The sequence below is a fragment of the Lissotriton vulgaris genome, chromosome 9 (assembly GCF_964263255.1).
Source record: "Lissotriton vulgaris chromosome 9, aLisVul1.2, whole genome shotgun sequence".
Lineage (NCBI taxonomy): Eukaryota > Metazoa > Chordata > Amphibia > Caudata > Salamandridae > Lissotriton > Lissotriton vulgaris.
In genome coordinates this window covers 103892745-103906182 of record NC_141697.1, presented here as the reverse complement: position 1 = coordinate 103906182, position 13438 = coordinate 103892745, and the positions used below count along the sequence as shown (strand labels likewise).

At 46.5% G+C, this 13438-nt stretch overlaps 1 protein-coding gene across 1 annotated transcript in view; it reads left to right on the top strand.

Moving 5' to 3' along the window:
• The window catches only part of LOC147689673 (matrix metalloproteinase-18-like), an 88103-nt gene that overhangs the window by 20353 nt on the left and 54312 nt on the right, over window positions 1-13438 (top strand). The window contains exon 3 of the mRNA XM_086937143.1: window positions 2838-3019. Within this exon, the coding sequence (XP_086793269.1) occupies window positions 2838-3019 (182 nt within the window). The remainder of the gene's footprint in view (window positions 1-2837; window positions 3020-13438) is intronic.

Sequence of the window (13438 nt, the reverse complement as noted above, 5' to 3'; positions counted from 1 at the left end):
AGGAGGAAGAAGAGTGTTCAGATCTGCGGGATGTCCCTTAGAACACACACTCCCATTGGAATGCCTACAGGCCTTCTTCTGATCATTGGATTCTCTGGAGTTTTGAAGCACTGGTGCACTTTTTTTCCCAGCATAGACGTAAGCCCCACAGTATTCTTATGTTTTTCTGGCAGGGAATGAATGTGAACCCCATGGGTCATGTGGTTCAGGATTGCATGTTTTCCAGCCAGTTTTGCATTGAATTGCACTGCAGCATTCCCCTTGCACCTTATACCTCTAGTTGGTTAAATTCAAAATCTTGGCATTTAAGAACGAAAACTTTCATTAAGCTGTTTTTTTAAAGGTACATCCAATTTTAGTAATCTTTTGCTACTAGTGGGTTGGGCTTCTCTGCCAGATAAGGAAACTTCTCATAATTGAGGCCGGTTTCCTTAAACTACCTCAAGCGGTCAAAACTCTACTATCAACATCTCCCTGCCTTTTCAGCTTCATCTTGAGGATGACTTCTGAAAATGGCGCAAGGCCTTGAAGACCTACATCTTCGGCCAGACATATGCACATAACCCATTATAAGTCATCTATTGTGCATTTACCCGTGCACCGTTATACACCATGTCCACACAAGACTTTGAAGCTACTGATTGATCCATTGCAGTTCAAAAGCAAGAACTAAAATAAATAAGCGAAATAGCATTGAATAAAATAATTCGGAACATTTTAGATTATGGAGTTAATAACTTTTAAAGCATCATTAGCATGGCGGGAAGACTTTGTCCGCCCGCCATAGCCCCGGGAAATGGGTCCGCCCGCAATGCATACGGCGGTCCCACACATACCATTAGGATGCACCCCTCACACTGGCGGGCGCATCCCGCATTTTTAACCCCTTAATCGCTGCTGTCGGCCATTGGCCGACAGCAACGCTACCTCCCCAGTGCTGCCGTCGGCCATTGGCCGACGGCATTCCACCCGCGATCGGAAACGCCCGCACTGCAGCGGAATTACCGCCGCGGTTAACGAGTTAACATTGTGGCGACAGGCACCGCAAGGTACCCCACATGTGCACCCACCACCCCCCAGAATACCTGGGGGCCCGCTACGGGCCCCCAATGTAAAATACTGCATTCCTTTCAGTGGCGGCAACGAAAGGCATATCCCCTCATGTGTCCTAATATGGATGGCAGTGTCTAACAGACACCGCCACCGTATTAAAACCTCGTAGAGTCAACCAGGCCGAAAACCGGCGGACGGTCTTTCCATCCGCCGGGGTCCCCTGTCCTAGTAATATGGCGGGGGAAATGGCATGCGGGCGGGAGGGAATGTCGGGTGGATCGCCACCTCCATGCAGGCGGTGGCGATCCGCCCGACATTCTAATGTTCCCCCAAGTGTTTCCCAGGTGTAGCGTCCCCCTCCTCCCCAGAAGCATACGAACGAACACGCCACACATGGAGCTGGACAACAGATGTCTTTATTCATCAGCATACAATTGCAATCTCACCGCACTGCGACATGACTTCTTTATTAACCATACACCAATTCCTGGATGGAGTCTGCCTAGGACCACAAGGGTCCGAAAGTGCTTAATCTCAAAACACGACACCAGACCTTACTACTTTTTAACAGATTGTTTGTTTTTTAATACCTTACCCATTATCTTAATTCTGAAAGTCAAAGAAGCCAGTTGCATAAAAGTTCCTTGTGAACAAGCAGGTCACAGCATTAGGTTCACCGACTATTTAAGTAAGATAAACGCATGCTTGTTTTACGGGGAGGGCTATGGTGCCCTTTTGACTTCTGGCAACATTGCACAACCTTAGCTCGGCAAATACAGAGCTTTTCGAGAACATTTAGTTTCCACGTTGTTGTTACACTTCTATCAAAGAGAACTTTGCTCCCAGGAGCAATTTTTTTCTTTACCGAATTACATAAATGAGGTTTTTTTTCTATTTTTTAAATTAGTTAAAAAATATCTTATTTTCTATTTTATTGTATTAGTACAGTGCAACATTCACCTTAAAGCTTCTTGGCATTACATAATATTAGACTAACAGCAGCCACACAGTTTTATCCACACAGGTGTTATACTCTTTACAAAGCCTCTGGAGATCTATTTGCTTCCTGATAAAGGGTTCCCAATGAAGGGCATTGAACTAAGAGGCAAAAGCACTCCGAAAGGTCACCCAGTCGGAATCCTCTGTATCAGAAATGTGTCTGTATTTGTAAACTTCTTGTAAAGCACACTTTAACTCTCAAGGGATTCTTGGAAGAATCTGATGCAAAGAGTTAGCGAAACACAATTGTGCACATGGTTGATAGAACTTTGATCTGTGACATTATGAGCAAAACAACGTTTGTGTATAAAGACAAATGCACTGGTTCATGGGTGTTCACAAACTTACAAGGCATCTTGCAATTCTCACTTCTCGCCCCCTTCCTGGGATTTACTCCTGTAGATTTGTCTGCACTCGTGATGGAGAAATCTGCAGTGGTGAACCATTTGCACCTGCCTGGGTTCCCTTGGCGAATTCCCAACTGGGGTAAATGGAGCCATTTTCCAATGTACATTTGGAGCTATGTGAATAGTTCTCTAATCTCTATACAAGTGCCACTCACTATCACCATACACTAGATACTTTCTCCTGTTAGGTCATGTATGCCAAGGGGGCTGACATAAATGTTTACAAGGAAAGGGTTCACAGCTCCACTTAGGATTGCGCCCTTTTAGCAGACCATATGCTGTTTGTTATCCCATCATTTAACTTTGCTGTACACCATGCACCATGGTTTAAGCTACATCCTTGCGAGTCCTCAAACTTTGTCTCTTTTTCGACTACAGGAAAGGTAGACAACGAGACGGCAGAAGCACTGAGGCTGCCTCGATGCGGGAAGCACGAACAGCGCATGGCATTCAAGCTGGGGGCAAAATGGAAGAAGCCCACCATCACCTACAAGATCCTCAATGTCACCTCACGCCTGGCGGAGGAGATAGTGAAAGCAGAGCTGAAGAAGGCTCTCTTGGTAAGAAGGGTCAATCTGAGAAGGTAGTGATGTGGGTTAGAAAACGAACACGTCTTCGCGAACTCACACTGATTTATAGATGCAAGACTGGTTTATATGAACAATATTGTCTGATGGGCAATATTGCCGTCAGATGAATAGTTAATGTTAATAAAAATGTATAGAGCGCACGTACGCCGGGTGGCTTCATGGCGCTAAAAGGCTCTGAATGTAGTCAAATAGGGACATAGGATCTAGCTTTGTGCAAATAGCCAGGTTTCCAGGTATTTCCTAAATTGCAGGAGATCTGTGCAGGACCGAATTTCGCACGGGAAGGAGTTACACAGTTTGGGAGCAAAAGTGCCAAATCTGCGTCCTCCTTGGCGGACCCGTTTTAAACATCGGGGTAGAGAGAAGGGGGAGATGAGCAGACCTTAAGTCTCGCCTGATAATGTGCCTGGAGATTAGGCTATTAATGAACCTAGGGCTGGTGCCATGCAGAGCCGTAAAAATAAGGCAACCAATCTTGAAGACACAGCCTTGGGAAATAGGGAGCCAATGCAGTTTCTTCAACAGTGGGGTTGCTGGTTGCCATCTGGGTAGTCGGAAGACCAGATATGCAGCACAGTTCTGGACCATCTGTGGGCGTTTAAGCAAGTAATGTGGCATAACTAAATACACAGAATTAGTGTAGTCCAGGTGAGATAAAACAGTGGCTATTATAACCTGGATCAGTGCATCCTGGGTGAGGAAGTGATGTATTTTCCTGATCTTGGGCATTTGAAGGAAACACTTGGACACCACTGCACCGACCTGGGTTTTCAATGAGAGGTCACTGTCAACCAAAAGCTCCCAGTATTTTGGCCGAGGTGGAAGGGGAGGAGTGGGGGAGGGTCCTAGCTCCGATGGCCAATAATGTGTGCTCCAAAATTCATGGCTGTCCCCAGTAAGAACGAGGTCTGTCTTACCGGGGTTTAATTTAAGATGGTTATGATCCATCCAACATTGGATATGCAGCATGGTGTCCTGGAAAACAGTAACAGAACTGTCCAGGCCATCAACCCTGAGGACAAGTCCTAGGTCTTCTGCATAGTTGAAAACTGACACCTGCCTGTCTTTGAGAGACTGGATCAGGGGGGCCATGTAAAGATTGAATAAGTGAGGAGAGAGAGCCGAGCCCTGAGGAACACTGCAGGTGGTATTGTGGGGGGGATGGCAGAAAGTGTCCCTGGCGAACAGCTTGTGAGCGGCCCCCCAAAAGGCAGGCAAGCCAGCAGGCAGCCGACCCCTGGACACCTGCCTGTTTGACACGGTTGACCAAGATGTTATGGTCAACCGTGTCAAAAGCAGAGGAGAGATCCAGTAACACCAGTGCCTGAGGGGAGTTTCTATCAGCATTATCTCTAGACTAGAGTCTATCAATCAATGTATTAAGCACTATTGATGTACTTGACCGACTTGTCACTGCAGCCTTCCCAGAGCTGTGGCTGTGCCCAGAATGTCTTCACAACAAGGGTACTCAGTTACTTCCGGAAAAAGAGAGAATATGAGGTTGTCAGAAACTAAGGGGACGTGCCAGAGTCCGCACCCTTAGGAACAGGAGCCCTCACACACCCAGATAGGTGTCATGCTTCATTATAGGACGTGCTCCTCATCAGGCCGGCGGTGCAATGCCCAAAGGGTACCCACTAGGGGTTCTTTATCGGTGCTCTTTTGTCCAAATGAAGTGTGGGTGTAGGGCCTCTTGTGTAGATTGGTGTGTGGAAGTGAATATGTGTGTTTAAAAAAATGCATATTAAAATAGACTAAGTAGCATATTTTAATAGGTGAGGCTACTTGGCTGGGTAAAAACGTGTTGGCTATCTCAAGACGCAATGATCTATGATAGCTTGAAAAGGTCAACATGTTTTTCGCCATCGGTAAGTCAATAATGATCAGTTGGCAATTCATCAGGGCCAAATAAAACCTAATCTACACAGTGGTTGGAATCTGGGGTTATTCAAAAGAATATCCAATCACAAATAACCTAGATGTGGTGTGTATTGATACCTGTATATTGTTTTCTTTTGAAAGGAGAAGCCAACCAAATTAGCGTTGCAATTCTGCCTCCTCGAGTGGGAGCAGAGGGTACGCTGATTCAGCATGAAAGCCATAGTGAACACTCCACAGGATGACATACCCAAACCCTGCTGCCTCAGCATATTCACAGACTCTGGGTTGTCACGCTTACACGTCTACTGCACCTTGCGCGGGCTGCATCGCATTTGGGGATGCAGTGCGCGCAACAAAATTTGTTTTATTTATTTCTATGTTTACTTACCTGTAACCCTCTGTAATCCATAGATTACTACCCCCACCCTGCCCCTCCCCCTCCCCACGCCACCGCCCGGCAGCTACTCCCACAAACTACAGCTACTGAAGCAGTCATCATGACTTGACAGTTAGAAACCAGAAAGTGTGTGGCAGCCACCGTAGGTGGCCTCCCTCTCCCAGGAAGTAAAAGAACCATGTGACCATCTTGTACCTACGGACCGCCAGCTCTCCTAAGAAATCCACTTGGAGAGGGGTGATGCATGAGCCTGGCTTTTCAGTGGCCCTACTTCAGGCCCTACGGTACAACAGCGGAAGTTCTAGATTTTTGTTGGAAGGTTATTTTTACCAATAAAATAGTCCTTCCTGCCACTCATTTAGAGAAAAGGATGTGACCCCAGTTCCCCAGTACTGAAGCAGCATCTTTTGGACAGTTGTGTTTTTGTGGGTCCACAGCCTAGAATAGAATAGTGAAAGAAAAGAGGCAGATGTGCTCTGCCCAAGGAGTGGATTTCTAAGACCTAATGGTGCTACACACCCTAAATGGAAGATGAGTGGTAATTTTGTCAAATAACCAGAAACATGTATCAGACACTATAGACATGAAAGACCAACCTGGGAAACAAATCAGTTTTCAGGAACTTTATACTTCAAACCACTTGTATGAGGATAGTAAATTGTACACCTGAACCCATACCTATATGCATTAGCAAATGCTCATGGTAAAGCTGGAGGATAGAAAATCACAGACAAGCATGTAAAATAGCCAGAATTTGCTGCCTGGTGTCTAAAGAGAGCTCAATTTATTTGGGAGTTTTTTGGCCTTGGGGCCAGATTTATCATTATTTGACACAGCGCAACACAGCAAGACAACTCGATGCGCTGTGTCAAAAGAAGAAAGCAGGAAAGTGTCATATTTACTAATATGTGGCACATTTTCGCTCTCTTCATGCGCTAGTGCACCTAGGGCATCCTAGTGCAAACACAGGCACCCTTGCGTCATGGTGCAATGGTGCCTTTGTTGCAAGCAGAAACAATCCTTAGAGGTGTTTTCCTCTTTCTAAGTGTGCTGCAGAATGTTGTACACGTACAAAATGGAACAATTAGGAGACATATTTGGCCTCCATCAGGAAGGCATAGGATATTGACACATTCCAAGGTTTATCTGTCTTGGTAAATCCTGGAAAGCGGCAAATGTATGGTTGCCACACTGTGTGGCCGCCCTCCGCTGATCGCGGACCTGACGCAGGACCCAACGAGTCATTTGTCCTGTCGCCCGGCCCCGGCTAGCTCCACGACACTGTGGGTGAACGCATCCGGCGGCTCCTCCCGGCTCCTCCAGCCTGCAAACAGTGGATCGGGGCTCTGACACGGTTTATGCACTCTGTGAACCCCAGGCACACGCCTCCAGATTAACTCCATGGCTGGCCCCGCTCCGGCTTCCTTCGGTCCCGGATGCACAGTCCCCACCCAGGTTAGAGTCACCCGACCAGGCACCGTCAACCAGCAGTAACCTTGTGCCCACACGTACTTCACCCTTGGGCCTCCCCACCTTGATTCACATCCCTCCCAGTGGGACAAGCCACACTGACCTACCTGCCACCCGATATCACACCGCCTCCTTCCTCAGCACCTTCAAATGGTTACCTGGTCTTGATGATGATCCCAAGTAACTAGGATCGAAATGCCGTCGACATACCAGCGCCTCTTTTACAATGGTTCAACAAAAAATGTCTGAAATATATGATAAATCTATGTAAATAATCCTTTTTAACCCATAAGTCGTTTATGTATATACCAGTCACTTTTTCACATTGTGCCCTCGCTGTTTTTTTGCCACTTGTTACCTGCGCCGTTCACCTTTGAGTGTCACGAGCACTTGCGTGCACCAAGTCTTCGGGATGCCTATGCAATAATTGCTTACAGTGCTGATACAACTAATCCCAATTGTCCTCTACAACCATTGTTCTTTCTTATACTCATCCAAATATATGATGCCTCGGGTTTTTATGATGACAGCTCGGTAATGCAATGCACAGTGGCCTGATGTATATGAATTAATGGAAAAACAAAAACTGAGAAATCACATTGAAGGAAACCAAGTAATGAAAAAACAATTTTAAGGAAATACAAATACATAAAAAATGGAAGGAAACATAATCTTAAGGAAATATTCAAAATCACACAGTTGAGTGAAGATTAGAGGTAGTGAAAGTTTTTGGGTTCAAGGATGAGGGATTTTTAGGGTTCAGGGATAGGTGGAGAGTAGGGGTGGTGAGGGTATGTTAGGGATCAGGCATGGGTGGAGTTTAGGGTGGTGAGAGATTTTTAAAACTCACGGATGAGTGGAGTTTAAGGACGGTAAAGGGTTTTTAGGGTTCGGGGATGGGTGGAGATAAGGGCTGGCGAGTGTTTATAAGGTTCAGTGATGGGTAGTGAAGGATTTTTTTTAGTGTTCAGGAATCAATGGAGTTCAAGGTGGTGTGAAGTTTTAACAGATAAGGGATAGGTGTACTCTATGTGTAAAAATAGTTTTTCGAGTTTAAGGACGGGGCAGTTGGGGTGGTGAGAGGTTTTCTGAGAAATGAATGGGTGGTTTTCAGGGGTTGTGAGGGTTTTTCGAGGGTTTAGGGATGACTGGAGTTTGAGGGTGGTATGGGATTTTAGGGCTAAGGGATGAGTGGTGTTCATGTGTAAAAAGTCCAGGCAAAGCTATTACCTATATGAAGAAAATGCCTTTATTTACAGGTAGACAAAATAGAGATATTTACTGTAAACAAAAAAAAAACAAGACTGTGCTAGCACCTTCTGTGTCAGAGATACGACCCCTAAATAATCACATAGCATTCATCCATTAGGCACCAGCATTTCCTTTAGCACTGATTCCTATGCCAAGTGTTCTGCTATGGGGAAGCATTGCTGTGTTCTCAGAAACCGCAGAGGGCCTTTTGGTCACTGTAGATTTGTCAGTGGCGAAGGGATAGGAGACATTGATCAGGTCAATATGATTTGTTTGACAGCTGCCTGTGTGGCACTTGGTGCAAGGCTAGACTTACCAAAACTAAACTCGGTTTCAAGTCTGAGTAAGGGGGTTACCAGCAGACTTGTAGAGGGTATCCAGCGTGAAACAGTTCTTCAGAGAATCCGGAAAGGACCAGACCGGCCTCTAACAATTTCAAAGGGAGCAAGATTTTTGAGAGATGCACAGAAAGAAAGATTAGAGTGTTGCAGTTATGATGGCAAGGGCACCCACAGGATGCGGGGCATTCTGTGAACTGTCAGGACAAACCAGTTCCAGCTGGAAACTGGCATTTAGGGTCCAACCATTAATTACATAAACAGTATTAACAGTATATCTTTAACCTGAATAGGTTGAGTTGAGCCTTTACACCGTTCTAAAATCAGATAAACTGATCACAATCAATAGCTACAGACTTAGGGGCTCATTGGAAGACGTCATGCAGTGCTGCGCAGAAAGACAACTTGCTGCGGTGCACTGCATGGCGGGGAAAGGGCAGGAGTGTGCTGTATTTAATTCAATATGGCACATTCCTTTCCTTTCCCTTGCACTGGTGACCTTTTGGCAGCATAGCGCCCACTCGGGCACCCTTGCAACATGGTGCAAGGGTGCTTGTGTTGAAACGATTGTTTTTGGCACAAAAATAATCCTGGGAGGCATATTCATCTTTCTACGTGGGCTTGTAGAAAAGTGCCCCTTTTTGACACGGTCGCCCACACCTTTTGTCTGGTATTTGATGCAATTTTAGCTGGAAGTGCCCTGGGTTCCTGCTATCCAGGTCCCCAGTGCCAGGTCTCTTTCCCAAAACTGTACAATTGTTCCCCCAATTGGCTATAACTTTGGAACCCCTATAAGTCCCTAGTAAATGGTACCACAGGTACCTGGGGCCTGGGAAACCAAAGAGGGTCCCTAAGGGCTACAGCCCTAAGGGACTCCTCACCTAACTCATGCAGACTGACATTGCAGGCTGAATGTGTTGATGCAGAGAAAAGTGAAAACATGACATGGCACACAGACCTGTGTGCCATGCCCACAGACACTGCACGCAACCTGGGCAAGTCACCCCCAACAGCAGGCCATACTGCATGTGTGGACATATTAGCATGAGCAGATATGCCCATGTGCTGCCCAGTTCAAGTACTGCCAGTACAAATAACCATGCAAGCAATTTTAAGTACTTGTGCTGGACACTGGTGAAAACGAGTTTGTCAGCTAAATGAGGGCTTCACTGAAACCAAAGATGTTTGGTATCAAACATATTGTATTAATGAACCCACAGTGATTCCAGTGATAGATTTATTAATACATGCACCCAGAGGGCACCTTAGAGGTGCCCCCTGAAAGCCTACCAACTACTAGTGTGCTGGCTGCCTGGTCCTAACCTGCCTGCCTTCACAGTAGAGTTTCTGACCTCCATGGGTGAGGGCCAACGCTCTCAGGAGGTCACGAACAAAGCCCGCTCCGCCAGAGGGTGTTCTACACCGCCTTCCAACAGGATGACCTGTAAATCTACATTCCAAGGCAGCAGGCTTTAAAAAGCATGCCACATTTGGTATGCAAATTTGGCGATTGGACAGGTGAGAAAATTTGTAGTCAGAGAGGCATGTTCACGCTGAGGCTAGTTCCACCCCTGAGGTGGGCTACCTGATTTGGAGCTGAAATTACAGAGTTTGCCATCTTTGAGAGGCAGAATTGGTAACTCTGGGAGAGGGTTATGCCAACTTTCCAAAGGATGGCATCATAAAAGGGGCATAGTGACCCCAGGGGTAAGTAGCCCATTGGCACTCCCCTAACACCCCTAAATTTAGTATTTAGGGAAGCCCCTGGAACAAGAAAATCAGATCCTGCCTAAAAAGAAGACAAAGGATGCTGAAGAGTCACAAAACCAAGAACAGAAGACCAGTAACTGACTTGGCACCAAACCTGCCGGCCCACCTGCTGTCTTTGACAATTGCACCAAAGACGACTCATCCTGCAGCTGTATGTGCCCTCGAAAGCCTTGATGGATTTGCAGCCTTCAACCATTACCCAGGAACTCCTGTGGTGTAGCAGATCTACTCCCCTGCATCCTGCAGGCACCCCAGAAGAGCTGTGAGGACTCCGGACCGCCAAAAACCAGACACCAGAAAGCACCACTGCACCCTTGCCCAAGTTGAAATGGGCCAATGGTGCCAGTGTGGTCCTAGATGCTCCAGATCTGAAGTCCACCTTGGGTTTGCCAACTGTGTATTTCCCGACAATGCCTGAAGCCTCTTTGTGCAGGCCTCCCCTACTGCAGATATCTCCAGTGACAAAAACCGGATGCCTCAGGACATTTCTGCACCCGGCTGGCCCGAGGAGAAGAGGACCAAAGGTGTCCCCACATCCCCGAGCATCGTGAGACCTGAGCCTCCCAGTCCAAACCTGCAACCTTTTTGTGACTGGACTGATCCCCCTTGACTTCAATGGGGACCCAACGCTGTATTGCAACTGTGCACCTTGTGCACTAGACGACCTGTTGGTGCTACCTTGGAGCTTGCCCCATACTCATCTTAAGTCCAGGAGAATGGTCGATTAAGTCGCTGTGAAGAACTGGTATGCCGTATTTGTTTTTCCTCCACAGGATAGCAGTGCCGCCTCTGACAATTGCACTAGGTGTTGACTTTTAAAAACTATAAATATTTGTATCTCAAAACACACTTACCTGATCGCAATGATTTTGGTGCCAAATATTATATAAAGATGTGTGTTCTTTTTGTTAATGGATGTGGATCTCCTTATTGAGTCGTGTGTATCATTTGTTGAATGTGTGTGCGGCAGATGTCTAACACTCCTCCATGACAAGTCTAAGGCTGCTCGGCCACACTACCCCCTACCTTGGGATTGCTAGAGCCAGCCACTGTCCACATATACAGGATACCTGGACTGGGTGCACAGTTTACCTCTTGTTGGTATACTATATAAAGAGACAGCTTCCTACAGTGTTCCAGAATGCAGCACACATAAAAAGATGAATAAACGTGGAGGAATAGAGTTAGGTGTAAGATTTTGGCACATTCCCAGGTTTACAAGTTCTTTTCAAGCTGTGAAGGCATCAAAATCCTTGGAAATAGTGTGGTAACATCCACACAATGCCCATGGAATGTCTTTCTAGGGCAGTGTGATGCAATGCAGCAATTTGTGCTGCATTGCGTTACTCCGGAGATACTTCGAAGTTACTCCGGAGTTACTTCGAAGCCATTCAGAGCCACAAAAAGTGGCTTGGCGTGGCTTCAAAAATCTGACTTAGATGGTTGTGTCACGCATGTGCCACGTTGTGTAGTGCAAACACGATGCAAGGCTCTCATTAATATGCCCCTCAGACTTAGGTGAGGGGGGGAATTCTAAAATCAGCGATGATGCGGACTAAACTTGGTGTAGTTGTCTCCGTAGCTCTTCAATCTCTGGTCACAAAGTTGCTTTTTTGGCGAATCTGGACAGTTGAGCTGTGAAGTCTTTATTGCTCTTGGCGCCTTATTCCCTGTGGCAGATTTCAATAATATTTCAGTCAAGTGGGCCTAGTGTAGGTCCTTCCCTTACTGAGCAGTACAGCTTCTTCCAAGCAGATCTGAGAATCTGGGTTTCTGCAGTGTCAGGATTCAGTCCAGCTGGCCACACGGCAATCAGTTGCAGACGAGATTCAGTCCATTTGTTTCTGCAAGAGTCATACATGTGGGTACTGAGCGAGCCCATTTAGTTATGCAGGATATTGACTTCTGTCTGGCTCAACCAGAAGATACATAGTGAACACTAGCAGTGCAGTTGTTGTGGCAGTGTGAGGACCAAGTCTTAAAGACCCAGGGGCAGATTTACCAGAAAGTGACGCATCTGTAGAGAAGCGTCACATTTTTCCTGCGCGAACGCCCACCCTGCATAAATTATACCTGGCGCTGGTATAATGTGACGCAGGGCTTTGCAATGTGATGCATCACCCTAGATGTGTCCCGTTGTAAATAGGCCGCATTGTTTGCGCCACAATTGAGTCAAAAAAAGGGACGCAATGGCGGTGCAAGAAGGCGCAAAGGGCTTGTAAATCTGCCCCCCAATCCTTTAGAAAGAGCTTCCGAAGGCACATGTCACCCAGAAACAATTCAGCATTTTTTAAACTGGGCATTAATACCTTGCTATGGACTCATAAGGTTCAACATGTTTTGTGGTGGCAAGTCGCATGTTTTTCTGAATTTGGAACTGGTGCAGGAAGTCTAGGATAACGTTAAGAGTATCACATTACCGGAGCAGACCGTGGACCAGATTTTCCCAAAAGTTATGCAACACAGCGCCAAAGAGGCTGCTCTGAATTGCGTGTAAGGGAGGGAGCAGGAGAGCACCATATCTACAGAGATATGGCTCTTTCCTCCCCTCTCCCTAGCGCCGGCACTGATTTTAGCTGCTGTGCACCAGGCACACACCTTAGCATCATAGCGCTAGGGTTTGTGCCCGAGACTAGCATAGGTTTTGTACATGAAGAGTAACCTTCCTGAACAAAATACTTTGCCTACACAAGTTTAAACACTTTTCCCACTTTGTATGTGTGCTGCACGTGTGCAAAGTCAGATAAGAAAGGAGAAACCAAAAAATGTCTCCTGTTAATGTCTCCGTTCAGATGGCGTTACGTTTTGGTGCTAAACCCGGTCTACAAGGGTTTGTAGATAGGGTTTTGCATCAAAAGGCATGGGTGGTTGCATGGGAACGCCCACGTACCACCTATGTAACACCCACTTGGTGGTGAGTAGCGCATATCAGTGCTTCGCGCTGCTTTGCGTTGCTTTCAGTGTACCTTTCCAGCGCAAAACAAGTTTTGAGCTGGAAAGTAAAATAGTAAAAAAGCATTTTGTGCTACTTCGTGTCACTTTTGTGATGCTAACCCGGCGCAAAATCTTTGAAAATCTACCCCTCTGAGTGTTGATGATGAAGGGACCTCCTAGGCCGCAGTATTCTACACCACTGAATTTGTTTCGTTAGTGACATATGAGTGCGAAGGACAAGGGCTTTGTGGGTCTCCTCATCTCCCAAGTCCCCCCAACTTTTTCCTTCCAGCTGTCCCTCCTGCCCCTAGGTTCCATTCTTCCTTCCACATACCTCTGAGCTGCTGG